General features: G+C 43.1%; 2 protein-coding genes across 4 annotated transcripts; one reads left to right on the top strand and one right to left on the bottom strand.

Annotated features, from left to right (window-relative positions):
• Positions 1-53: 53 nt before the first annotated feature.
• LOC117261291 (protein ABHD15) lies at positions 54-6,113 on the top strand. Its single transcript, XM_033633652.2, has 3 exons — positions 54-1,079; positions 2,007-2,236; positions 2,337-6,113. The coding sequence occupies exons 1-3, from the start codon at positions 330-332 to the stop codon at positions 3,073-3,075; spliced, it is 1,719 nt and encodes a 572-aa protein (XP_033489543.2). The 5' UTR covers positions 54-329; the 3' UTR covers positions 3,076-6,113.
• On the bottom strand, positions 3,577-27,310 carry taok1b (TAO kinase 1b). 3 transcript variants are annotated; one of them, XM_033633635.2, is made up of 21 exons: positions 26,601-27,310; positions 18,581-18,836; positions 17,910-17,981; positions 17,281-17,382; positions 17,131-17,176; positions 16,876-16,972; positions 16,649-16,762; positions 15,689-15,780; positions 14,260-14,353; positions 14,041-14,122; positions 12,589-12,756; positions 12,194-12,400; positions 11,422-11,556; positions 11,004-11,240; positions 10,753-10,881; positions 10,415-10,498; positions 10,194-10,313; positions 9,848-10,087; positions 9,522-9,734; positions 8,314-8,496; positions 3,577-7,681 (listed from the first exon to the last, which is right to left on the bottom strand). In XM_033633635.2, the coding sequence occupies exons 2-21, from the start codon at positions 18,710-18,712 to the stop codon at positions 7,181-7,183; spliced, it is 3,048 nt and encodes a 1,015-aa protein (XP_033489526.1). In that variant the 5' UTR covers positions 18,713-18,836; positions 26,601-27,310; the 3' UTR covers positions 3,577-7,180. The 3 variants fall into 3 exon arrangements, with proteins under 3 accessions (XP_033489526.1, XP_033489533.1, XP_078028629.1); XM_033633642.2 differs by lacking the exon at positions 26,601-27,310 and adding an exon at positions 26,052-26,071; XM_078172503.1 differs by lacking the exon at positions 26,601-27,310 and adding an exon at positions 25,878-25,989.

The following is a 27,310-nucleotide window of genomic DNA, read 5'->3' as shown; positions in this document are numbered from 1 at the left end:
CAAAGACTATGATCACGTTCACATTAATGGGACAGATTTATGTGGCCTTTGTTTGCTTAGTGTCTATCTGAACTTGTGTTTGCAGTAAATGATTCATGGAGGGAGGAGAAAGTGTGGTTGGAAGTGGAGCAGCAGTGCGAGTTGAGAGACAACAGTTTTCATGACGCAGTGTTTGCGACAGTTCTCTGGACAACATTGGTCAACTTATGAGGCGAGACTTTCACACCTGTTCATGAAGCAACAAGGCGGGAGTTTGTAAAATACAGGGGTCAGTTGTTACTGAGGAAATCACAGCAACACATCCCAGAGGAAACACTGTTTGTTTACCAATGGCATTACCTGTATGGGATTGTTTGTTCTGTTTGCTCCCATTACTGTTACTTCTGCTTCTGTCTCTGGCTCTGCGCTGGCCCAGGGTACGCTGTTGGATGAGGCTGGCTGTGAAGGCTGCAGCCTGGAGGATCTGGGTCATAATCTGCCTGATCTTGGAGCTGCCGCTAGACAGGAATACCAGCACATGGAACAATGAGACCAGATCATCAGGGGTGGATATTTCGTCTGGGTCAGGTCAGGCCTCAGTTGGGCCCAGGCTCATCTGCAAACCCACTACGCTGGCCAAATATCTGCTCAGGCACTGTGGCTCTCTGGCCAAGCCAAGACTGGCCTCCTGGCCCGGAGGAGACCCCCACCTCCAGACTCTGTCCAGCCTGCTGTGCGAACATCACGGAGACACATTACAGTTCACTAGAGACAATCTGTTACTGAGAGACGGAGGTATTGTGGCTCTGGACTGGGCTGTGGGGACAAGACTGGGTGAGGTGGGAGGGAGGAAGAGGTGGGAGGGGAGGAAGGAGCATCAGCCAGGGGGAAAGGCGCTAGGCTGCTTCACCACAACACCTCCTGTCCTCCTCCTTATTCCTGAGTCCTGGGGTGGGGTGACCCCCCACCTGAAGGTGCTCTGCCATCGGGCCATGCGTCAGGGCTTTTATGTGGTGGTGTTTCACAGTCGAGGCACAGCTAGGTGCCCGCTGACCACAGCGCGACTGGCTGAGTTTGGAGACCCAGCTGATCTTGAGCAGGTGTACACTCCTTTTTTGTTCATGTAATGTTGTGACTTGTTTCATTTGAGAGAGCTTTGTGTATTTGTGTTGAAACAATTATTCCATTTATTGATGGACAGAAAATGAATAGCCAACAATTGTGATTAATCATTCAATAAGCATAACTGTAAATATTTAATGATCTAATCACATCTTTTCAGATGTGAGGATTTGCTCCTTTTTAGCTCCACCAAGGACGTCATTGCCGTTTCAGTGTCGTTTTGTGATTGTCCGTTTGTCAGCAGGATTACAAAAATACTACTGGCCCAATTTTCATAAAACTTGGTGCGAGGATGTAGCATGGACCTAGGGAGAACCCATTACATTTTGGAGCAAATCTGAATCACAAAGCAGATACACAAAGTGTTTTTAACTTTCATCAACACTGTAAGATAGAGCATTTGGTCTTGGTGGAGGTTTTTATTTTATTATTTAAAGCACTGTATATGAAATACCTTTGGGTATGGAATTGTTGGTTGGACACAATTTAAAGACAACTGTGATGCATGCAATAAATGACAAGTGTAATGTTTGCCAGGTTTAGGCTGACGTCTTTAGTTTTGTATTGATAAAAATCAAATTTTGACCTAATGGTGGTCAGCCAAGTTATTTTGAGTCATAATCTGGGGATCACAAATGTACGTTCAAAAAAATGATTGCAATCCACCAACATTTTTGTCTTGACAAAAGTATAGGGCTGCCATTCATAACAGCTTGTCACTACCCAATCCGTACCAGACACCCAATTTGTTTAGGTCGTATTCTCTGACCAATGGGCCATACTGAACTTTCTGGTACACATCTGGCAGCAAAGCATCTGTCAACGTGGCTAAAACTGACATTTTGTAATTCAGTGACTTTATTTTACCTGACAGTGACGACATATTTGATATCCTCTTTTTACAGGCGGTGGCTTATGTCCATAGCCGGCACCCATCCTCTGTAATGGTTGCTGCGAGTGAGGGTTCAGGCTCAGGGATTCTTCTTTCCTACTTGGGGGAGTGTGGATCAAGTTCACACCTGGCAGCAGCTGCAGCCATCTCCCCTGTACTCCAGGGACAGCTGTGGTTTGAAACAGTCATGCCTCCTTTGTATCGCCGGGGAGTGTTGTTTCAGCGGAAACTGCAGCTCAGTAGGTGAGAGAAATTAAAGCAAAATGTTTGGACAGAAGTTATAACATGAATGCAATATGAACAGGATCATAAAACTTTTTTCTTCACATGATGCTGTCGTAAGATACGCCAGTTCCTTCAGAGAAGTCCTGGATGTGGATCGGGCCCTACGCTGTTCCTCCCTCAGAGACTTAGAGGAAACTCTCTTCTGCTCTTCAGCCCAGCTTCAGCAGAGGGCCCCCAGATCCTTAATAAGCTCTCTAAATTCTGGACTGAGCTCAGGTTCTCATTCCCCACAGGGCCTGGCACCCTCAGTGGCCTGGGCACTGGGTGAGAGAGCTTACCCAGCCAAGGACTGGGACAACTACTGGGAGAGGAACGAACCACTGAGAGATGCCGATGAGGTGGCGGTCCCTGTGCTCTGTATCCGCAGCCGTGACGACCCTCTTCTCCCGCCTGCCTCCACTTTGCCTCTTCCCCTATTCCAGAGCAATCCTTATTTCCTTTTAGTGCTGACAGACAGAGGAGGGCACTGTGGGTTCACTCTCGAGGACAGAGAGGAGACGGAGGGAGGGAGGACTGGAAATGAGGAGGCAGAGGGAGGTAACTGGAGTCACATCGCAGTTCTGGAGTACTTCAGAGTAGTGGCTGATTTCCTGAAAGGGGAGGACAGGAATGGGGTGAGCTTGGATGCTCCTTTAGAATATAGTCAGGCTGGGCAGAGGAGCAGGACCAGCAATGTGGCTCCCGTTCGCAAAAGGAGAACCAACATGATGAGGAGACAAAGACTGCAGACACCTGAAGAGAGCAGTGTGGATGCAGAGGAGGGAAGCTTCACCTGGAGGAGGTCCTACACACGCTGAGGAGGAAGAGACAGTGAAGGGTGAGATCTGCAGAGACTTTGGACAGTATTTGGATTTTTCCTCATTGTTCTTAAGTTACATCTAGGGAAAGTCTAAAAACAGCTGGAGAGGAAAATCAAAATAAGGGCAGTGGATGAACAAAAACTTTTTTTTTTTAGCCAAATAGGTAAAATTGATCAAGAGGACACATGATTTTTGGGAAATATAAACAAAAATAAAATGGTCTCAAAACATGGCTTCACTCGTTTGAAAATTCCAACAATTCTTTGAAACTTTTGTTTTAAAAAATGATCATTTATCTAGATGTTTCTTACTGAAGAAAGGCAATGTAGCTCCTACAAAAGAGCAGAGTTACGCAAATCAAACAAGCTGTTTGAATTCTAATACACGTCAAAAAGTACAAAGAATTCAAACATTTAAACTCAAGTAAAAAGGATTTTTTTAAGCTTTAAACTTGAGCGCTGTCATGCTCCTCACACACAAAAACACCATGGGACAAAGAAATATTAAAATTACTTTATTACAGATGATTCTTTATCCAGTAGCCCTCTTCCAACAAAAAATAGTAATTACAAACAAAATATTACATTTATCCCCTAAACTTTGTTTCTCAATTTCTTTTATACATTTTAAATCACTTTGTCATCTGTAAGGAATAGCTTTTCTCTTCTGCTATGCGACATTCAGCTTTTTGCACAATCTATACAATTTAATACAGTTTAATACAGGTCTCTGGACTACGGAGAATAAAACAGCAAGATCCACCAAATGACAGGAGAGATAAAGGGAATACTGATAAACAGACTGTACAGAGACGTAACCCTGCCTCCCGCCTACTTTCAGCCAATGGCATCTGCCCCTCAGCAACACCGAAGGGGGGGGCATCACAGTAGACTCTTTAATCTGGTCAATCACTTGTGCAATCAGTGCAACTGATCCAGTACAGAGTGACCAAGGTCTAAAGCTAGACTCTGCCCCGACTGCATCGCAAAACACCTGGGAGTTCTAGTAAACACAAGAGACGAGGTCTAAAAATCTGCTGCTCGTTTGGCCCTGTGCAGACATCATCTGGGAAATAAAATGACCCTCTCTGGCATTAAAAGAAATAAAACACTACAGAACTGGAAAAAGGGGTTGGTAAAAGATGTCGGGTACAGTGGCATACTGGCTGAAGAGAAAACTGGAACCACCACATTCTGCTTTTTTTTCTGTTTTCAGAACTGAGCCAAGTAAAACAGGATTATAAATTCTGAGTGTAGGGTGGCAAGATTTTAAAAAAGGCAAATACTTAAGTGCAGTGTGAAAATGCTTTGTGTGTAACCACAACAGAAGAGGGCACATCCCAATTATATTTGTGGACCCCACAACACCTAAGAGTAACCCTTTGTAGATATCAGATATATTTTCACTGTCTTGTGCAAGAGTTGTGGTTGTGGAGTACACTAAGTATTGTTTATGCAGCCAAATATTTCTGAATTCTTTAAAGACAATTCTCTCTTTTCTCTATGTTATTATAACCTCAAATTTAGGCCCAAGTCTTCTAAAAACAATGAGCAAACTTAAATAGGTTGAGTCTTCTACACTGGGTATCGTAATGTCAGTAAAATATAGCCGTCGCTAAGGCAAAGGCTACACCTAACTAGATTCAAATTATGTGCAAAATCATCTCCATTCAGCATTAAACAAAAAATGTTGCCATTTGCTCGAGGCAATCTGACCTAGAGTTGTGTTGTTATCATTCACAACAGAATATCTGTAACAAGTTTCAGAACTCGCAGCTGCAAGTAAGACAGTGAAAACCCCAGCGGCTGTGAATCGAATGTTCGTTTGAATACCGCTGGTCTAAAACCACGTCACTGTGTCCGCATCACAACTAGTTAATTTGCCTTTGATTTGTCAATTAGATTTCCATATTTTCAAATTCAAAATATACAATATTAACAGGTTTCCTGTACATTCCACCTCTGGTAATCATATAATGCATAATCTCTGCATTTCTCAATAAGACTCCCGCCTTTATCTCTATAATCCTTTTTTTTTATAGATTTATATAATAATACATTTATATTTTTTTTTTTCTTCCTTTCTTTCACTTAAAGAGCTCTTCCCAGATAGATCAGGGATGGGGTGAAGTCACGCCAGGCTCAGAAGGGGAGGAGACAAAGTTGGGGGGGGGGATCAGGGAGGTCGTGGTCACAACATGACGTCGGGGGTCACTGGGGGTGAGACAGAGCGGGGTGTCAGATCAGGGAAGGTTGCAGGGGCATGGCAGCGGAGATCACAGCATCACCGCCCATCCATCCAACGAAACATTCAGCAGTCACCAACCAGCAGAGTGCTGAAGAAACTCCTCTCTCACACCCCATGTTCATTGAGTTTTGTTTTGTTTTTTTTTTTAACTAAAAACACATAGGCCACTGAGATGGATATTGTTGCCCTGACACAAATGCTGTTGTGTTCTTCTAATTTTTTATGTCCCAATCCCATTTTCACAACCCACTGTACATGCACTCATCAACCATGTGTGCACAAGGACCTACTGTTTGACTGGGGAATAAAAATCAATCATGTATGTGTGTGTGTGTGTAAATCTGATTAACATTTAGTGTGTTTGATGGCCTGTGCCAAAGTGCAAGTCGTTGTCATACCATGACACCCTGCGGTGAAGCTCCGCTCGAGTGCCCTTGAGGTAGGCCAACAGGCATGGTTCAATTTGTCAGAGAACGTTTTGTTTTTAATGGCGTAGTGCGTCACTTTCACGGACTGACACGGTGCCAGATTAGACCGGAACATGACTGCAAACAAGTGAGGAGTGACCACTAGTTTCAATACTGTTCAAGTAGAGGTTAGGTGCTGCTGAAAACCCGTCCCTGTTGTGAGGGCTGTGGACTAATAAGGCTCCAGTATCCCTCACACTGGCCGTCCACTGAGCAGGCAGGAGTGAAGAGTAGGGCAGCGGTCTGTGGAAACCCAACAGCAGAGCAAACGAGGCTGAGCGTACGTGAGAAATGACTCCCATCTCTCCTCCAATCCAGCGACACGTGCATCTAACTTGGCCGCGTAGTTTTAACCTGAACTTCCACTGGCACAATCTCGTTAAATACATTGACAGTATGTTGGCATGGATAATTATAACGACAAATCTGACTCTGCACCCTTTACCTTTGGCATCTCTGCAGCCCTGCTCACTATACACAATAACTCCTAGATAGTCATTCCAGTAAAACACTGCACAGATTTCCTCTCTGCTGGAGGATAAGCTTCTCAGTTAAGTCACTCAGGCTGGAATGAAAGATTGCATACTTTTAGCCATTAATGACCCTTGGGTGTCCCTGTGCTACTACCATAAAGCCAGAGACACCCACTGGTGCTCACTTACAACAACCTTCAGTCTCTTTTCATGTTCCTTCATGTTCTGAAACTATTCTTCAATCTTATGTCAGGCCTCTACATCACCTGCCGCCTTCTCATCTGTCTGTAACTGCACATCAACAATAATCTCATTAAACCTTCTGTCAGTAAGATTTCTGTGCTTAAATCTCAAACACATTTTTCCACATTTTATAAAACTGCACTAAATGCAAATCTTCCCATAATGCACCTCAATGTGCTACCGAAACATCTGAAAGCCTCAGATTTACCCCACGTCTGTTTAAAACAGCATACTGCAAACAATCTCTTGATAATAAACTCCATGGTAGATAATATGAATATACTACTTCGGCTCTATGGCAACAGAGACTAACATGGCAAAACACATAAAATAGCGCTGTAGGCTACAGTAAAAATGACACTATTGCACTGTGGCATACTGTATATGGCCCTCAGCCATCCTGGATTAGTCTGGAGACTTTTGGGTTTCCACAGACTGCTGCTAGCAGTACACTGATCTAAGAGTGCAGTGGTGATGGGAGAGGAACTGGGTCGAGGGAAACCCAGTACTGTGCAGTGCGTGTCAGACGTACTGTGGGAAATAACGTGTGTGTGACGCATGTGTGGTGCATGCATGATGTGTGTCTGTGTAGTGTCACCTTGGTGCACAATAATGTGACTTTAAGACCATTATCGTGTCGCTCGTGTGTGTGTGTGTGTGTGTGTGTGTGTTCTAGGTGTACGACAGGTGGGATCCGTTGGAGATCTGAGAGGTGATGCTGGCACTCCTGCTCATGCCCTGTTCATTCCTCCCCCCTGATGACGTCCTCCTCATAGCCTGCGGGCTGTTCCTCACCCCACCTGCGCCTCCTGAGCTCCCTCTCTGATTCCCTCCTCCAGGGTGGTGGAGGCTCCAGGGTGGCGGGCCCCCAGCCAGCATGGGGTGACCCCAGGGCTGCTGCGAGCTGGAGCCCCCCTGGTGGTGATGACTATGGTGGCCGCCTCCTCCACCTCCTCCGGGCCAGTGGCCTCCCCCCTGAGCCCCCTGGCCACCTCCACCCCCTCCCCCCCAGCCTCCCTGGGAGTCGGGGGCCAGGTTAGTGAGCACCATGTTGCTGAAGCCCAGCCGCATGGACTCCGAGTCAAAAGCCTCGATCTCTCGGGCCTGGCGCTCCAGCAGTGAGCGGATTCGCTCCAGGCGCTCGTTCTGCAGCGCGAGCATTTCCTCCTCAATCTGCGGAGATAAACACAGCAAACAAATGAGTTCAACATAAACGCCAAGTGAAAGTAAAGTCACAGGAGCTGCTGGCCTTCTCTGCTGTGTGACTTTCATTCATCTCACAGTAACACAAACAAACTAACTGATCGAGACCAGCAGCTCCTGTGTTCAGCAAGGTAAAACTACTGTTTTTGTCAATGGAGTCTGGCTTTGGACAAAGCACAGATAAGTTTCACTTTCTGTGCAGTTCCTTATCAGAGAGGGACGTCTGTTTGTGAGGCGCTGAACATACAGCTGGATAAATGAGAGTTGCATTATAGTGCATGAGTTGTGTGACAGTTTGGAAATGGATGTTTTGATATAGTTTTGCTGTTATTAAACATGGTCACCTATGACTTCATTTCATCAAGAACTGTCTCAGTTTTTGGACTCTGGGTTCACTAGAGGCATGCAAGAAGAAGTTTTTCTGCACGAATTTACTGTAAGACAGGGTGAGTGATTAATATACAAATCGTTATTCAGACACAGTATGTTGAAAACAATAAAACGGTAGTCCCATAAACAAAATTCACAACACAGCTTTAGCGTCTGCTGTCACTCCCAATTATACTGACACATATCCAGACAAAGTGCGGAGCCTTCTTTACCTTCTGCTCCAGCAGAGCCCTCCGCAGAGAGACCCTCTGCTCCAGCTCCCTCCTCTCCTTGTCGTGCTGAGCGTCTGTTTGCATCTTGATCTTGCTCTGGTACGCGTTGAGGAGCTCCAGCTCCTGCTGCAGCTGCATCCTCAGAACCTGACACTCCCCCTCTTGAGCCTCGTCTAACCTCAGCTGAGGGCAGGTATATAAAAGAGAGAGACATAAAGAGACAAAGAGAAAAAGATACAAAGTCTTTCTCTGTTGGTGATTGTTTTTGATCCAGTGTCAGTGAAAACATGCAATAAGTGATAATGTTGTTGAACACTGCAATGATGATATTACTTGTGGTAAATAAACAGATGTGTAAGTGTACTTAGTCCTACCTTTCAGTGCACTGCTTAAACACCTTAAACACAACAAAATGCTTAAGACATTTTTTTATTGAACTTAACACAAAAGGCACAAATCAAAACAGACTGATAGCTGAGTACAGTTTTCTTCTGCCCTGTCTTAAATGTGATATTCCCAGATTTAAATGATAATTTTGCTCATTTTTCGGCAGTCCTGTACGACTGTTTTGTGTTCAGACAAAATCAATATTGATACATTTGATAAACTTAGCTTCCTTTGTTATAAAAAGGGTTTTGTAGAAAAATATTTCTACACAGAAAAAAAAATACTGGGTCAATTTATAAACCCAGTTTCAGTATATGTGGGCTTTGGGTCATTCTCTTGGGTTATTTTCTGATGATGAATGAATAATGACCCAAATATTGGTTCATATAGCTGACCTGATGACTCAGTACACATGTGACTGGTTTGTTTTGACTGCCACTGGGTCATTTTTCCTGCCGTAACTCCACCCCTTTTTTTCTGTAATGCGCCCCTGCATCAGCTGGACTGTGAGGGAGTGACAAGAACTGTGTGCTGAAGGTATGTTTAATATTAAATGTGCATTATTTAGTGATTAAAATTAAAGTGCAGCTTGCGTTAATATCGTTAATGTTTGACTTTGTAGATTTTTTTACAGGTGAACTGAACTCTGTAATCTACTAATGTTGCTGTCAGTCAACTTAGCTAAGGAATCAGGTACTGTATTCGCACTGGTAGTGAGAAATTTCAGCCCTAATCAACAGTGAGTTTAAAACTACACTACATGAAGTCATTTTTGTATTTATGTTTCATAACCTCATCTGGCCTTCTCTTCAGGTACTCACAGCCTGCGTGGAGAGCATTTCATTGATGGAGTGGTCGTACTGCTCGGCCAGGATGGCCAGCTTCCTGGTCTGCTCCTCCTTCAGTCTCTTGAGCACGGCCTTGTGATCGGACTTGGGCGTGGTCTCCAGCAGATGGTTCCTGAGGGCCTTGTACTGCCTGGTCTGAGTTTTACAAGTCTCCTGGAACTGCTTCTTGATCTGAAGCTCTTTAGACTGATGAAGACAGAAGGAAAAGAAATGAAGATGTTGAGTGAGTGTGTGTGTTGGGGTCAGTTAAAGAACTGCATCCAAGGGAAAAACTAAAAACCCTCCATGGGACTTTGTACCTTGAGGCTCTTGGGCTGCTGTCGGACCTCCATGACATGCTTGCGCCTCAGCTCCCTCTCCCTCCTTTTATTGTACTCCAGCTGGTTGGTGAGTTCTGTCTGGTGCTGGGTCCGGATCAGCTCTGCCCGCGCCTTCTGGATTGTCCCCAGGTGCCTAAACTCCAGCTCCTGCATTGACTCGTGATGTCTGAGCAGCATGGCGTGCTCCAGGTCCTTCTGTGTCTGCCTTTTGTTCAACTCCTGAAAAAGAGGAGGAAATGTTGAGTGACAGCGATCAAATAAGTAAAATTAATCAGAAACATAAGAGTGGGTCGTTGTGTCTAGCTCTCTCTGTGCAACTAAGTACCTCTCTGGCCAGATCCTGCTCCACATTGTGTCTGGCGATGAGGATCCTGCGTTTAAACCTTCGACACTCTAGCTCCAGGTACTGCCTCTGTCTCCTCAGCAGGTTGGCCTCCTCCTCTGCCTAGGAATCAGGTTTTGTTACTGTCACAGATTCTACAGACTGTGTGAATTTACTGCCAGGCCTGTGTATGTATGTGTACATATTGTCTGAGAGATCCTGACCTGGAAGTGCTGGATGTTCTCCTTCTGCTTGGACAGCCACTCCTGCTTCTCCTTCTTGGGAGTTGACTGGTTCTCGCTCAGTTCCTGCCACACACGTGTTTTATTTCAGTATGTCAGGGCATTGGCATTATGGGGCTTAATGGATATTACAGTTTGTCAGCATGGTGTGAATGCTCGCACATGTTCTTCTTGCATTTTTTGTTATTAAATCAACAGCAGCAGTCAAATTAAACACACAGGTGCTCCGCTCACTTAATTATGTATGTTTAGTTTTGGGGTACACTATAGACAAATCCTCACAGGTTGTGTTGGAGATGTGTGCGGTGCCAGTGTGTTACCTCTTTGAGCTGCTCCTTGCGCAGTTTATACTCCCTCTTCTGTGACTCCAGGAAGCTGCTGAGCTCCTTCTTCTGCTGCACCTGGATGTGCTGCTGGAACTTCTTTTCATCGTTGGTAAACGTCTTCAGCTAATATTGAGTAGGAGACAAAAAAGCACGTGGTTAAGTTGTAGAAATATGCTTTGAAAATAGTAATATAGTTGAGTGTCACAGGATCAGTAGGGCACTGTATTGTTCTTGTGTCCACATACATCTTTGTCCAGGGCCGCCTGGTGTTTCTTCAGCAGCTTCTCCATCTCCTGAGTGAAGTTGTTCCTCTGACTCTCCAGCTCTTTGTCCAGCCTCAGCCTGTGCTCATCCATCTCCCCTTTCAGCTTGTTCTCCAGGCCCATCAGGTGCTTCTGATGTTGCCGCCTCATGCGCTTGTATCCCGACATCTGCTCCCGCAGCTCCGAGTCCTGCTCGTGTTCCTGCATCTCACGGGTCACCTGAAAGAGATGGACGCCACAGAGAAACAGCGCAGTTCATTTAGAATCACATTATTAGACGTATTACAGCAATGTTGAAGGAGTTTGTTTAATGGAGACACAAAGCACAAAATATCTGGCTGTTAAACAACCACTAACACATAAGTGAGATGCATGGAGGAGTAAGCAAGTGCGTTCTCACGAGTGACGCTGTGCGTATGGTGGCAAAGTGCTCTCTGTTGCGGTAGTGCTTCCTCGGGGCCTGAGGTGGTGTTGGCTGGGGCTCAGAGGGTTGACTGCTGGCTGCCTGATCCCCAGAGAAACTCTCCTCTTCCTCCTGGAGACATGAGGCAGCGGAATTGAAATATTATTTTGTTATGGGATTTAACAAACAAAAAAGGAAGCACTGGGGGCATGGGAACGTTTGGGATAAAGCAAGAAAGGGATCAATCAATCAATCAATCAAACTTTATTTATATAGCGCCTTTCATACATCAAAAATGCAACCCCAAAGCGCTTCTTCGATCCAGACAGAACAGAACAGAATCAGAAACCACCTTGTGCTCCAAAGTGCCACGTAAACAGCAATAAACAGGATTCCACACATTTTACAAATTAATTTTTGAAACTTTTCTTTAACTTTTCCATAATATTTAATCTCATTTCTATGACTTTATTAAAGTAGTTTAAAGGGACATCTCGCTGTGGAGGCAGGGACTTTATTCAGACCAGTATAATGGTGGGAAAGCAAATTATAATGAGAAACTGGAGGAAACCAGATCATTGAAAAGTGTGTGTTTTTTAAACTCAAACTTCCAATCCATCTACATGTTTCTGGTCATGCTTGGTGGCCATAAGAGACAGATAAATAGAGGCTTCATGTGTAAAATCAGTTGGGTGTCCCTTTAATCAATGATGAAAATAAAGTTTCGTACTTCCTCTGCACAGGTGTGAGGCTGTGTCACTTTACCCACCGGTTTGAGGTGTATGACGGAGCTGTTGGACATGACAGTGTGGTCTCCCTCCATCAGGTCCAGCTCACTGCGGCTGTCCTGGGCCGCCTCGTTCAGACTGTTGACAGAGCTGCTCTGGGAGCTGGCGCTGATGGACATGCTGGGGATGGACTGATTACTGCCGACACTGTTCACCGTTCCTGTCCGACCTCCGCCCGGCTCCAGCTCCTGGAGAGAGAGGGGACAGAGCACAGAGAAAGACAGCGAGGGAAAGAGCGAGAGAGAGAGAGACCAAGAGACACAGACAGACATGCATACAAACCAGTGCATGCTTGGTTATTTTCTCTGCACGGTCAAAAAACAGAAAAAACAAATCGTATTCTGCACCACTGTTCAACAAACAAACATTCACACACCTCGTCTCCATCCTGGGCTTCTGCTGTGGGTCCATTGTGGGCCTCCTGAAGGAGGATCTTCTTCATCTTGCGGTACTGCAGGTTGTCCAGCTCTCGCACTGCATCCTTGGTCCTCTGAATGAGATCCATCAGCACAGAGTCTGGACGTTCACGCTGCAGAAACGCATGCTGGAGGGAAGGGTGACAGGGATGAAAAGACAGTTTCAGATGTAAAATGGTCTGCCTTTCTCATCTGATGGTAACTGGAAATATGGGACTGTTTAACTGAAGCTGCAGAAGAAGAGAGGGTGCAGGAAAATGACCATGAGAAAACTGTTCCCAACACTTAACGCATTACTGGAATGACTGAGAGCTTATGAGGAGATTAACATGTGAAGTTGTTTTGTGCCATAAATTGGACAAACTTAATGAGTGGAAAAATGTTCAATATCCCAATAAGGAACCTTCTGGTTAGCTCAGTGTGCTGAATTAGCTATTAGCTTCAGCACTCTGCTTAGAGACCTGAATTTAATGAGGTGGATGGATGGTTCTGCAGAAAGAAACTGCAGAAAAAAAAGCCTGTGTTGAACTAGACAGCTCGCACTTTGGATTTATGGCAGCTTATTTAACATTTTAATATTTGTCAGGCTCTATGATAAATGCAGACTGTAAGTATAGTGGGTCACGCATTTGATGACCAATTGTCAAAACTGACAAAATCAAAAATCCGAGCTGACAAACACAGTCGAACTGAAGATGATTACATTGAGACGCGGTTAAAAAGAACATTGTCACACTTTTCATTTTGTTTAAAAACAAGTGATGTTTTGGAACTTGACATTTAAAAAAAGAAACACAGTGTGCAGTGCTTCCATACCCCTAAGGACAACTTCCATTAGCAGTAGTGAGTCCATTAGCGGGCTAAGTGACAGCTGCTCAGTTACTTAACGATGGATGTAGAAGTCTCATCTCTACAGTAATTACATCTGTGTTCTTTCTACAAAACCGAGCTGTCTGTGTGTCTGTACATGTTCTGGGTGTGTGTGTTTGTGTGTGCATCCGGAAGTAGAGGATTAGTGATCAAAATAGAAGCTTATGGGGGACAGAACAGAGCGCAAACATCAGAGAGAGATTTATCACCAGGGGGTTTTGTCAATCTCCCATCTTAACACACTGACCCTGCTCTCTGGTTCTGCACAGTAGCGTACAGTATCAGGGCTCAACACTAACTTTAAAAAAAAGGGCTGCCAGACTGGTTTCGGTTGCGACAGTAACGGTCATATTTAAATATCACTAATGCAACAACTATTAAAAAAAATACTTATTTTGCTGTTTGCAGTCTATTTTTAATATCTTAAAAAGTGGTTGCCACTGATGGCAAATAAAAGCCAAAAATTGGTTGCCAGATTCTCAAAATGGCTGCCAATGGAAAACTGGCAACCAATACTGTCGTGAGTATGTGCGTGCACTTACACCCAGCATGTCGTCAGAGTGTGGTCTGTCCTGGGGGATTTTCTGAAGGCAAGAATCGATAAAGTTTCTAAAGTACTCCGTCCTGAAACACAGATGACATGATAGAGGGTCACACACCGATAACGACAGCTTTTATCAAAAGTAAGCATCGTCATTTTAGGTGCAAAACATACAACATACTGCACATGTGCTCGTGTATATGTGAGTGTGGCGTCTCACCATTCACTGGATTGCAGTGTGGGGCTCTCATTCTGCGCTATGTGGTATAAGGCACTCATTGCATTCATGTTAAACAAGGGAGGCTTCCTCTCAGCTGGAACAGACATGACAACACTCAGTTATTATGTACTCCCTCTTTTTCAGTTACAGATTAATTCACATATATAAGTTTCACATGAAAAATGTTTTGCCTTTCACAACTGTCTGTACCTCAAATGACAGGGCTGTTTTACTGCCAAATTCATAACCATTAAGGATTTAACCGAACCTTAAAAGGTAAACTATGCCTCTCAATCACCAACTTATGTACCACTAGAGGAGTGTGGGGGTTTATCCATCTGCAGACACTCTGCCCTCTGTCTGTATTTTCTGAATTTATTTTTATTTTGCTATGTTTGGAACGTTGCTGGGCAGAGTGCACAGGTGAGGTTGGGACATTATAAAACGGTAGCCAAGCCAGGTTGTAAGCAGCATGTGTCCACAAGGAAGCTACGAAAATGGCAGACACAGCCCCGAAACAAATGAAAATGCTACAGGAAACAACAGGTGGCACAGCTGGGATTGGCTTTCACTTTCACTTTCACTTGTGATACAGTTTACAAACAGTTATTGATAACTCCTGCATAGTTAACCTTTAAATTAAAACCAAATCGGTCAAACAAATCAACAATCAACATTACGTAAGTAGATATAGTTACTGCCACATGTCCCTGTACTCAAAGACCTGTTAATCAAATCCTGTGTTTAAAACAGATTGTCGGCTATGACTTAGTTAGTAACATTTGGATCACAGATTTTGCACTTTGTACCAAGTTTACATCAGGGCTCCCATGCAATTTTACCAACACATTTTCATTTACTTTGTATCAGTAGATTAAAATAGGTAGGTCTATATAGTACAATAACAGGCTCTTACTCCAGTATGCTATGCCATAAGACAGTGGTTCCTTACATCGGAGCGACTGTAATGAATCACCCCTCATTCCTCTTGAGGATCAATGAAGTATTTCTGATTTTGATGCTAAATGTTTAGAACCCATCACTGAAGTCATGGCAAACCACTTTGTCATCATGCAGTAACACTAAGACAGTAAAGCAGTTGCACTGAACTGATCATTTTTGATGACAATTTCATTTATTGATGAAAAAATATTAAATGTATCCAATTATTTGGGGAATTATGCATATGCCAATGTGTATCACATAATACAGGTGATGATTCAATGATCACTAAGAATAGATTTTAAATTACAAATTACATAATGAAAATATTTTGTGTAATATCAGATATGTTTTGACATTTTTAAGAATGTATTTTAAACAAAAGCCAAAATAATATATTTTCATTAGATTATTTGACAATAAAAAAAACTTCCAATTTCAAAAACTTCCAATTTGTGTATTCAAAATACCCACATATGTCACCTACCTAATTCTATACAGGTGATCCCTAAAGACCAGATATCCACCTTCCCATCATACTGGCCCTCGTCCATAGCTAGAATCACCTCTGGGGCCATCCTGGAGGAAACGGAGGAGAAAGATTAAGTGAAGGTAGGAAAGAGAAAATCACAAAAAATGAGGTTAGCAGTCATTTAAAAAAGAGAGACGACTTTCAAAGACAATCACACTCTTTAATCTTAAAATGTGAGTCAAGCATGAATTTGCAATAGCTGTGACCCTATACGTGCATGCCTCCACAAGTTGCCCCTTTTTGCCAATTGGCATGACAAGTTAATCAGCTGTCCTCAGGCTCATGACCAGTGTTTCCACTAAATCTTGGGCACGTCTGAGAATCCATTTGGAAGTTATGTGCCTTTCTGCGATAGGTCCCTCCCATTGCCACCCCGCCTTTTAGCCAACTGTCATGAGCACAAACACACACCTTCCCAAACAGACACACACACACTTGACCTCCATGTCAAATTTCGGCCTCCTAGGGCAAAAACGGTGTCCGCCAAAGGGTCAGGAAATTTTGTACCGACCAACCAATAGACCAATAAAGCGAACTATAAAGCTGCTGGTTGCAGCTGAAGTAGCTGTTCACGTGTTTCATTGTTAATCTCCAAACTAAAAGGCACTGTCACTTTACTCTTTGGAATTAAATAATTCTGTTTTTCATTAATTATCTAAGTACTTTCTCAGCAGCATAAATACTTAAAAAGCACTGTTATTTTTATGCATCAGTCCTAAACACATATTATCTACAACAATCACAGCAGAAAGGCATTTCAGTAAGTCAGCACCTTTTTACTTGTGTGTGAAATACTTTTTACAGTACAATTAATTTCATAAACCAATGCTTCTTAAGGAGACACTCGATTGTAGAATGCTCATAAGGTAAGCATTTAACACATAAGCAAAAAACCCCCCTTCACTTTCCACCTACCAATATGGCGTTCCCACAAAGGAGTTGGCAGGTGAGGCAATGGAGGCGGAGCCAAAGTCTGCCAGTTTGACCTGCCCAGGCTCAGTCAGTAGGATGTTACCTGCCTTCACATCCCTGAGAGAGAAAAATACACGTATGTGTGAGCGTAGGGAAGGGGGTGCAATGTTTACAGAAGCTTCTTATAAAATAAAACACACAAAATACATGTGATGTTAATTTCCCCTCACCTGTGGATCATATTGTGGGAATGAAGGTAAGCCAGCCCCTGTAGAGCACCATGTGTAATGGCAGCTATCTCGACTTCTTGTAAAGGTTTTTTATGAACTGGAGGAGGAAAAAAACACAGAACATTAATCAGCTGATAAAGCTTCAGGTTTCTTCTCGGTGAGCTCACATAGCCAGTCCTATATCTCTTCTTTGGTGGAGGGGTCGGGTCTGCTTGACACAGACACACACAAAGAGAAGAAGAGACACCTACTCACCTTCTAGCAGATCGGAGGCTGAGCCGAGACAGTACTCCATCACCAGCTGTAAAGAAGAGATAGAGTCGAGAATAACAATGTACAGACGGACACCCTTAAACACTGCAGAATGAGATCATCTAATTCTGAGCATGTAAACGGGCGACTTACCCATGCTGTGTGCTCACGGAGGTAACAACCTTTGTATTCTATACTGTTTGGGTGCCGGATCCTCTGGAGGAACTTCACCTCCTTTATAATGTCCTGCCATTTCTGTTGGTGGGAAAAGAAGGGACTTAAAAGCAAGACAGGCGACGCAATGCTTGACTTATGTGTTAGAAGTGACCGTATGTGTGTGTGCAGAAGATTGTCTTTCAGCTCTCTTTACAGATAAAGTGTAATCTAAATATAGTTAATCTGTAATCATGAGCAGAGTGAACTCCATCTGGGACGCCGACAGTGAAACTGAGCACACAAGGGTGACCTTTCACTGTGTTGCATGAATATTCATTGATGATATCAGCATTCATGATGTGTTGCAAACATTAGTTAGATAGACATAGGCTATATTTAAAGATCTTGTACTGTCGGAACATAAAGAGCAGCTACAATGATGTGAGGTGTATAAGTGCACAGAAGTCCTGCTTTGATACATTAAAAATATTTTTAAAAGGCCACATTTAATTGAGGAATAAGAGTAAAGAGTTCATGGCTAATGATTAGAATTCTTCCTGTACTGTGTAAAAATGTTTATGGTTCAGGTCTGAACTATTATATAAACACAATCAATCTCGTCTCACCTCATTAGACTGTTTGCCACTGTAGGACATCTTTTTAATTGCCACCACCTCATTTGTGCGTATATCCCGTGCCTGGGAAACACAAGCAGATCGTCAGAAACACACATCATCAGTGAATTTTTCAGCCGCAACATACAGTACATCTGATTCTCTGTCCATCTTCTCTCATCGAGGATGTGGTTTTTCAAGACCTCTTGTACCTTTTTTAACCACGCTGTGTGCAGCGTTCGAGAATGAAAGTCAGATCAGAAAGCTACAGTGAGTCACTCTGTTGTACCTTGGTGGTATTCAACTATACTGTGTGCTGATAAAAATAACTTCTGTTGAAATCGTTTCTCTTCTTGATTGAGGATCAGGCAGCTTCACTCTTTAGCTTGACTTTTCACAATTGTGAAACACATGATTTAAGCTGTATTTAATTGAATTGCTATTTAATAGGTCAGTTAAATAGCCCTGACTTGCTATGTCATTCACAGAATTGAATACAGCAGCTCAGATATAGAGAAAAATTGGGATCACAATGTTGACCACTTCAACTCCACCACAGTACTGTATAGGGTCGTTCAGCTTTCCTGTATGTAACAGATCATATCCCTGATTAACGTCTATAATAAATTTATTAAACGCATTCCTCTTCTGTGTGAGTCAGTGTGAAGATGTGGTTGCCGTACAAAGTAGACCGCGCCAAAGCTGCCATGGCCGATCTCTCGGAGGTCAGAGAAAAGCTTCTCTGGGTCTTCTTTGAAGAAAAGCTCAGCCACCTCCGGGTCCTTCAGGCTCCCTGCCCTTACAGAGGAGGGCATCCTGGTTAATGTAGTCCCTTATCACCCACGCAAAGGGGATGGGACTATCTGGGTGCTGAGCGACGCAAAAGCAGCTGAAGATTCATCTGCAGTAATGGATGGGCCTAAGGAACCACATGGGCACCTGGATGGACAGAGAGGGTGAGGGGAAGCAGAGACAAAGACACAGAACTGTTAGCAAGGACGAGATAAAACACCCCGACACAGCACAGTATGAAAAGGAGTCCATTTGTTCAGCTGATGTGAGTCTGAAGATACCAGTGAGAAAAGTCAATGGCCAGACTCTGAAAAGAGACGAGGAAATCTCAGCACAACTTTGAACTTGTGACACGGCTCTAAATCTACACGATGAACTCAAAGGCACATTTTTATCAAAGTCTGCTCTTCATCTGTTCCGGCCACAACGCACAACAAAGACACACTACAAAAGGAAGCAAAAATAAAATGCTGTGATACATATCCTGGAAAAACAGGCGTTGCAGGAATGGACGGCGAGGCCGCAGGGCTCCAGATCAACTCTCTGCATTGGCCGGACTGGAGCCAGCCTGTAATTTTTTACTTCAGTGATTTCATATGTTCAAATTCTGGCCACATTCGAACATTAAAAAACCCATATTTGGCTTCATAATGTTCCCAGTGTTCATTAAACCATGTATGAGAGGATTTTTATTTTGAAATGGGGGAAAAACAACATATGTAAACTATGTAACCGATGCCTCACTTTATGGCATAGCATCACACTGGCTAAAGAGAGCATGTACAGTTTCCTCAGAAAGGTCAGAGGCTCCTGAAGTATCTTAAACACAATGATTTTAGCCGGTGGTCACACCTTCAAGTGCTGACCCTAATATAATCTACTAATTGCAGAGTCATCACAAGTGTATCGGCTCAGACTGCTTCAGCAATTATTGCAAGTCTGTGAGCTACTGGAATGACTGGGCAATGCAAATATCCCAGCTCAAGGATCGATTTCATGTCCGCTGCTATGAGGTGGCCAACAGTAATGAGGTTTGAGCTGCATTGGATGATCAATTAGAGGACCTGCAGTCAAATTTTACTGTGTCCTCCAAAATGGATGCATCAGTTAATTCATGTAACATGCATGTAAGATTACGGGTGTGCACATGACGCATTTTGCACAACATACTCATAATGCTGAGTGTGTGTGCATTGTGGCTTATGCTGCGAATTCTACTGTGTGTGTGAAGTGCAATCAAAATGCAACCAGCAACTTGCAGCTTTAGAGAATACCTCTTTTTTTCCAGCCACATCACCTTGTCTTGTCTTCAGCCAATCAGAAACTGGTGACAACCCCCTTCATACTCCAACACCACACGTATATCTTTACAAAAATGCTCAGTGGGAAAACTGATAGTTGTTTCTTTTTCGTTTTATCTTTGGGTCTGCAGCACTGTTAACCTAGCCTGCCTGAGCCAGCCTAGTTATCAGTACAGCCTGGGAGCCTGCTGTACCAAAACCACACTGCTGGCTGAATGTCACAAGGTTTGTCCTGCTGAAAAAGCTACCCAGCTGACTGAGAAAAAGAAAAGAAAATATACACGAATGAAACTTGTATACCAACACACACAGCTCTCCAGGACAACAAAGCTAGAAACTGCTGCCGGGAACAAACTTCAGAAACACGAGCGGGGAGACAGTGTTTCTGTGTTGACTTCTAGTGAACCGAGTCATTTGTAATTTGTCTAATTCTGCCACAATGTTTGCAGCATTATAGGATGAGCACTGTGATACTAAATGTGTCATGTGTTAGACTTTACAGTTGCTTTCAGGAAGCAGGACAGAGGAATGCAATGGTGCATAAAACAGTGAATATTCAGGCATGGGGTGTTTGTCTTATCTTTAGTTGCAAGCCCGGCCTTATGCTGTAACGACATGGCATCCAATCTGACTTAATGTTGGAAAATGATTCATTTTCTGGCAGGACAGTGGTCTTAAATATGCGCTGTGAAGACAGACCTATAGAAAGTTAAAGGAGAAGCAAGGAGTGCCAGCTTGGATGGCCTTCCCCTCCACAGTAACTAGGCTACAAATACACTGAGCTGCTTTGGGAATATTTAGAAAAAGAAAGTACAACTAGGCAAATGTGCAGTGTGTGAAAAGGTAAACTGTGCACATAAATAAATATATATTAACAGACACACCCCCTGAGTCTGTGTCTGTGTGTGTGACAGAGAGATTTGACTGTAAATGTACAGTGGGCTATGGTTTTGGTAATTTTTGTGTGAAAGGCAGAAGGGCTTAGAATTAGTGTTGACAAAGTAAAATTGCAGCTGTACTCTAAATGATTAATTTCCTAGCACAGACAATACTGACTGTCTCGCCTCCCAAAATCTGCATGACATAGTGGCAGAGCACGGGCATCAGCAGCAACAAAACAATGTTATTTATACTCTACTGGCAAAGCTTTCCATACTTTTTAAAGACTTTTCCCACCTCACGTGATGGCACTTTCCTATGCACACCTTGCCTGATCCAGCACACACTGATTTGTACTTTACAATGTGACACCATTACATCTTTTTTGTCTAAAATAATGTATGTTTTGTTTAACAATTCTTAAATGCCTGCTGCCTTCTAATAAATCTCACATTACAGCAGTATTTATCACACTTTAAACCCTCCAAAAAATGTGTGAATTTATTTCATTTTAGCAATAATACAGGTGACAATGATTGCAAACAGAGCCAAGTTGAATTTTTTTAAAGAATATTTTGCATTTCTGGTGTGCAGATGAAAATTTTGTACACTAAAGCTGACTTAGGTGCGAGATATGCTTCTTCATATTTTGGATTTTACTGACAGTTTTTCTTTTCTTATATGTAAAGTCTTCATCCCTGTACTTTACATGTTTTTTTCTAAGTAAATCTTACTTATCCAAATCTCAATAGCCTTGATAGACATTTTAACCTGTCATAGCAAGAAAAGGTGACACTACTAACATTAACTCGGCTCAATTAAAGCGACTATAGCGATGCAATGCAGCAACTGATGTTGTTTACACCTGTTTGAAACAGGTATTTAACTTTAGTTTTATGCTATATTTTTTTACCCTGCTCATGTGTATTCCTGAAATCACTTTGCACCACCAGTGAATTATGAAAGAATCATTGTTGATAACTTTATTTACTGTGATTCAGCCCTCAGACCTTCATCATGTCAAACTCAAAAGGACAAATGCCATAAATATACAGACACAGTTCCAACTACTGTGGCAATTATTTGACTTTTTGGATTATCTTTGTTGCCACCGTTTGATGTTTTAGACAATGTTGTCTTTACTGTTTTATAACCAGTTCTAATTATGATCACTTAGTTCAGAGTCACACTTGTGCAAACAATCTATTGATGGCTTGGGGGGACTGAACGTTTGTCCATCCCAGCACCTTTGTAGCAACAGTAAAGGTCATGTTGGATGGCTTACTGATGAACAAGGAAATTCTATTTAAAAGCATCTTGGTTCCTGATTTTTATTTCCTGATCAAACTGGAAAATGTAATGGAACAAACATGGGGAGAGACAGAAATAACTCAAAAGCATAACCAACTGATAACAATCAGCTAAGGAAAGAGAGGCAGTTTTTCTTGGTGACAGGACAGAAAGGGTCAAGTTTTTAAAAACAATGTAATGGTTTTATTAGCTGATAATATTAAGATAATAATGTTAAGTAAAAAAAACACATACTTTATTAGGTATGGGAAAAGGGAAGGTACCAGCGCTTCATTCTTTTACTCCAAGGAAAATTAAGCTGGATGAGACTTAAGTTGGATTCTGTGTGTGTACATTTCTATTCCACTAGATAACATGGTATGTAGGAAGAGAAACTAAAATACAATCAGGTATTTATCTCTCTCTCTCTCTCTCACACACACACGCACAGACACACAAACACACAATAAAATAGCACTGAACACCAAGTCACAAGACTGTATCTGGCTGAGATGGACTGTATGTGCAAGACACGCGTGCACACACACATTATCACAAAGAACAGTGTGTTCGAGAAATGCATCGAAAGTTGTTTTGCTTTACTGCTCGAGAAAATGGATCCTCTCTTTGTGTATTACGTGAATTGATTTCCTCACTGTAAAATCACCAAGATGCCTAATGAAGAGACGGCTGTGCACCAAGCTGAGTAGCAAGGGGTGTCACGGAGAGGAAAAGACAGACAGAGAGAGAGAGAGAGAGAGAGAGAGAGAGAGAGAGAGAGAGAGAGAAATGGAGAGGGATGATAAATAATCAAATACTTTATTGATCCCCATTGTGAAATTCTCTTAGCTGCATGGGGTCAACCACAGAGAAGCAACCCTGGAGCAATCCTGCTGTCTGCTGATTTATCAAAACGGAGAGAAAGGATATAGGAAAGATGTACAAAAGAAGAATACAAAGGAAAGTCTGATTAACACCCAGCCTATGACATCCATCAATCAGTTCCTTTAATTTTTTTGCTGTTTAAAATCAGTAACAACTACATAACACATCCTTAACCAGGCTCCAATGTTGCACCTATTTGATCAATAACCACTTGTCCCAGGTCTTTTTTGGACTAGCTATAATCACAGCTTTTTGTTTTGGTTATTAACGCATCTTCGGTGCACCCTGTACTTGACTGACATCTCCCTGGCTCTCCTTTTGCTGCACCTGCTAAGGCGGGACAACTTGCATCATTACAGTTCCTTTAGGTACATGGAGTTGACCTCAGCAAAGCATCAACCTTAAATGTCAACCTCAAGAATCTCATCAACCAGAATAATTGATATATCACCTGGGTGGGTGTGCACGGCCTTAAAAGCGTAGTCATTTTGATTTGCTTCATTTCACATAGACGTCTAAACATAAAATTTATGCTACATATATACTTTCATACACATACTTACAGTATGTCCTTAGGCAAGATGCTAAATGCTGTATTACTAAATAATTCAAACAAAGTAGGGATGCAGCAAGCTGATGCGTTTTATTAAAGGTATCAGCCAAATGTAACTGACCCACATGAAATACTTCTTTGTCTCTTCTTATAAGACTGTAACAATGCAACTTCATGACAACAATGTAACTTACATGTTTACAAGCCTGAAAATCAGCCAATATGCTGAGTTTAGGCATTGACTTCAATATCAGGGGAGAAAAGATGGGTCATGTGCATCCCTGCGTTTAAGATCATCGCCCAAATTCCCAGTAAAAACACAATGCAACATCACAGCTGTCTGTTCAGACACAATGTTAATTTCATGACCTACATGTGCGCCGTTGTTCAAATGGCTCACACACCACATCTCCATCCCCCAAGATGGAGGGTGGGGTGTCCGTGCTCCTGCTCCCGAGACTGATTACAGAATGTGGCTTTCACTGAGTGGAGGAAGTGAAAGCTCTCGAGCTACCCAATATCAACAACAACACATCCCGATTTGTGGTGCTATAAAGATGATGGTGACAGGGGAGAGGAATAGAGTGACCAAACACTAAGAGGATTTGACCCATCCCATTTCACTCACAGAGCTCCATTTACACTCTTCCTGTTGGGATAAATGTCCCAAACATCAACGGCATACCAAGTTTCCTCTGAACAACAGTGGCACCTTCAACAAGACGACATACAGGCATCCAAACATGCAAGTTTACAAAGTCATCTCAGTGGATGTGGTTTGTCAAATCATACAGAAGAAGAACTATGTAAGAGTGACTTGAGGCAGAATCGTTTCGACTGTTTAAAGCTCAAGTTAATCTCTAAAAATGATTGAGAAGCTATTATGCATCCTATAATTTCAGAAAATGGCAGACCCTTACTATTGTGCATATTCTTTTTATTGTTTGTGCAGTATGTGTCCTCCGTAAATCACCTGAAAAATATTTTAGATGTGTCTATCCTCCCTCCCTTTTTCTTCTTGCTCTCAGTCTGACTCATCAAATATGTGATTGGTTTCCAACTGTTCAGCAGACAGCCTCAATCGAAAACACTGAGCAAATGCATCGGAACTCCTTTTCAGGCAGAGGACCATAACTTTATTACCTCACTTCTGTGACGTGCCATGTCACTGTCAGCTGGGTTAACTGACACAGCCCAAACCTGAGGATCGCTGTCATTTGATTACCCATTGGTTTTTTTGCCAGCTAAAAGCATGTGCTTAAATACAATAAAGCACTGCAGCATTACAATTAGTAAGCTATATAAGCTCCATACTCTGTCATTCATAACCACATTACATATCTCAAATCACTCACAAATAAAGTTATGGTGGCACTGCAGTGGATCATATTGTGGAAACAGCACTTGTCCTGCAGTGGCTGACTGTCATTGACTGACTTGGATCTGTAGACTTGAGCAAGCAGGGCAGGCTTTGCTCCAGTGTCTAATCCATTTTTCCTGGGAGACACTTAAATCCATTATGCAGTGTGCCCATATTCAGCACCCCCTGTTATAACACTGACACACAAGAAAACACAACTTTGCATTGGCTTTCTCGTGCACATGAGATGTTCACAGTCAATAACAGCTGCGTACCTCTCATCACCAGCTAGCAGCAAGTCCTTGGAAGTAAAGAAAGGGGAGCTGTTCCAGCCTGCGAATGCACTGTTGTTTTGACAAGCATGCAGAGGCATACATGAACAACTGACAGGTGTGCAGATCAGCACAGGTTGCAGGTAACATAGGACAACAGAGACGGGCAGCTTAGCAGAAATCTCTGATAACAGAGGAAGAGGACAAGTCGTACCTGCCAGAGGCTGCATTAATAACATGGACAGTCTGTTCATCGCAGTGTAAAGACAGCAACAAAGATACTGAGGACTGCTCATACTGCAGTGCTTATTCAACAATCAGAGGCAGTATATATAGCACATATAACATACAGCATGTGTAGGTGTTTGGGTATATCATCCATCAACCCTTAGACATCAAATCTGACAGATCACCCCAACAGAGCACAACGTGTTTTGGTTCTATGAATGGTAAACCTGTCACATCATTAATGTTATACGCGATCTACCCACATTCCAAGTGTTGTGTTGGATCTCTCTGTAGCTGATCCACAGTGTCATGCATAAGTTAAGCGGCGAAGTCACAGATAAGCCAAGCAGAAGAGTAGCTTGCTGAGTGATAGCCAGTGTTACGCAATATCAACACAGAAAACTGAGGAATGCGACTCACGTCAGCGCACAAAAACAGCCATCAGCGGCAGATGGATGCGAGCTCTCCTGGTCGCTTACACAATGATAATCACAATGACTTGTCAGACTCTCCCGGCTAATGCTGCTTGTAAACACAATGCCAGGACATGGACGTGCGACAGACACAGAAACAGTCTTGACCAATGTCACCTACCGCCACACAGCTAGCTATTCAAACAGTATGTGACTCACGATGTCTCTCACAGATAAGCAAACTTCCAAAACAGACACATCCGAAGCCGAGTTTCACTTAACGTACAGCCACAGTGGACAAAACAAAAACGAGGGAGTGGCACTGCTTGCAACGATAGTTGCATAAAGCGGATTAGCAAGCTAACGTAGCCTGCTAACGCTTCTTAGGGAAAGCAATCCGTTACCATTCTCTACAACAAACCTCTCACTATTTAGCTTGCTAGCCCTGCTCCCCGTATATTAATATAATTTGCTGATGTGTTGCACTGGCATTCAAAATAAACACCCTTATGCTATCAAGGGAGCTCTGGAGTAACCCAGCAAGGCACACCAAAATCTGTCGATGCGACAGACCATACAAGTTGTGACAGCAACTTTTGGTTAGCTGTCGAATAGCAACCCATCTAGTTAGCTGGCTAGCTCGCGAGCTAACCTATGTTGAGATCCACTGCAGTGTGCCGGAGAACAAAACTACCCATCGTTAGTAAGCAGAAAGCTACAGTTAGCTCACCTGGTTGAAATGAAGCCACGCAGGTTGAGAAGCGGGGTGTGAACGGCTGATTAATCCAGTCACCCTGGCTGACGCTAAATCACAGACGATGCAGTCAATGCAGTCCGGGAGAAATCAAAGTGTGAACTCGCTAGCTAATAAGTTAGCAATGCTAATTCGCTAATCTAACCGCACATTTGCCCTACCCAAATAGACGGTCACACTGACTCCAGGTCCAGCTAAATTGTTAACTGTAGAAATAACCGCTGTCTTTGTCATGTATGCTGTTCAGCCGCAGGAATAATTTAAATCAACGTGAGGCAAGCTGACCTGGCTAACGACTGTCAAGCGTTAACTGTCACAGAGGACTGGCAGGCAGGCAAGCTACTGGCCAACTAGCTAGCCGCTAACATTCGGGCAGTAGCTAGCAAAGTTTCTCTCTTCGATAGGCAGTTCCTCTAAAAATGGCGGCGAGGAGAATCACCTCCCTTCCATCGTGAGGGAAACAAGGAGCGAACTAAATTGGAAAAGCAGGGAGTCGGAGCGGTGCAGTCGGCTTTAACTGAGGCGAGGATACACGTGTGACAGTTTTGGAGAGTTTTGTTGACGCTGCCCAGCTGTAGCCTACAGGGCATATGTTGCCCCCTCCCTAATCTCTGAGTTTGGTGCTGCTGTGCCATCCAGCGACTGCAAGCATAGGTGTGTGTGGTCCGGATGGAGAGGGCCATGCA

The sequence above is a fragment of the Epinephelus lanceolatus genome, chromosome 11 (genome assembly GCF_041903045.1).
Source record: "Epinephelus lanceolatus isolate andai-2023 chromosome 11, ASM4190304v1, whole genome shotgun sequence".
In the NCBI taxonomy this organism is placed as follows: Eukaryota; Metazoa; Chordata; class Actinopteri; order Perciformes; family Serranidae; genus Epinephelus; species Epinephelus lanceolatus.
Note: the sequence above shows the minus strand (reverse complement) of the source record. Positions and strands in the feature narration are given on the sequence as shown.

What these genes read in the sequence shown, in the direction of transcription:
- taok1b (XM_033633635.2), bottom strand. Translation starts at nt 18,712, where the DNA reads ATGCCCTCCTCTGTAAGGGCAGGGAGCCTGAAGGACCCGGAGGTGGCT. An exon ending in AGCCTCCGATCTGCTAGAAG is followed by an intron (nt 16,973 to 17,130) that starts GTGAGTAGGTGT and finishes TTCCTCCTCCAG; the next exon opens with TTCATAAAAAACCTTTACAA. An exon ending in CCGTCATACACCTCAAACCG is followed by an intron (nt 11,557 to 12,193) that starts GTGGGTAAAGTG and finishes TCATGTCTCCAG; the next exon opens with GAGGAAGAGGAGAGTTTCTC.
- LOC117261291 (XM_033633652.2), top strand. Translation starts at nt 330, where the DNA reads ATGGCATTACCTGTATGGGATTGTTTGTTCTGTTTGCTCCCATTACTG. An exon ending in ACCCAGCTGATCTTGAGCAG is followed by an intron (nt 1,080 to 2,006) that starts GTGTACACTCCT and finishes CTCTTTTTACAG; the next exon opens with GCGGTGGCTTATGTCCATAG. An exon ending in CGGAAACTGCAGCTCAGTAG is followed by an intron (nt 2,237 to 2,336) that starts GTGAGAGAAATT and finishes TGCTGTCGTAAG; the next exon opens with ATACGCCAGTTCCTTCAGAG.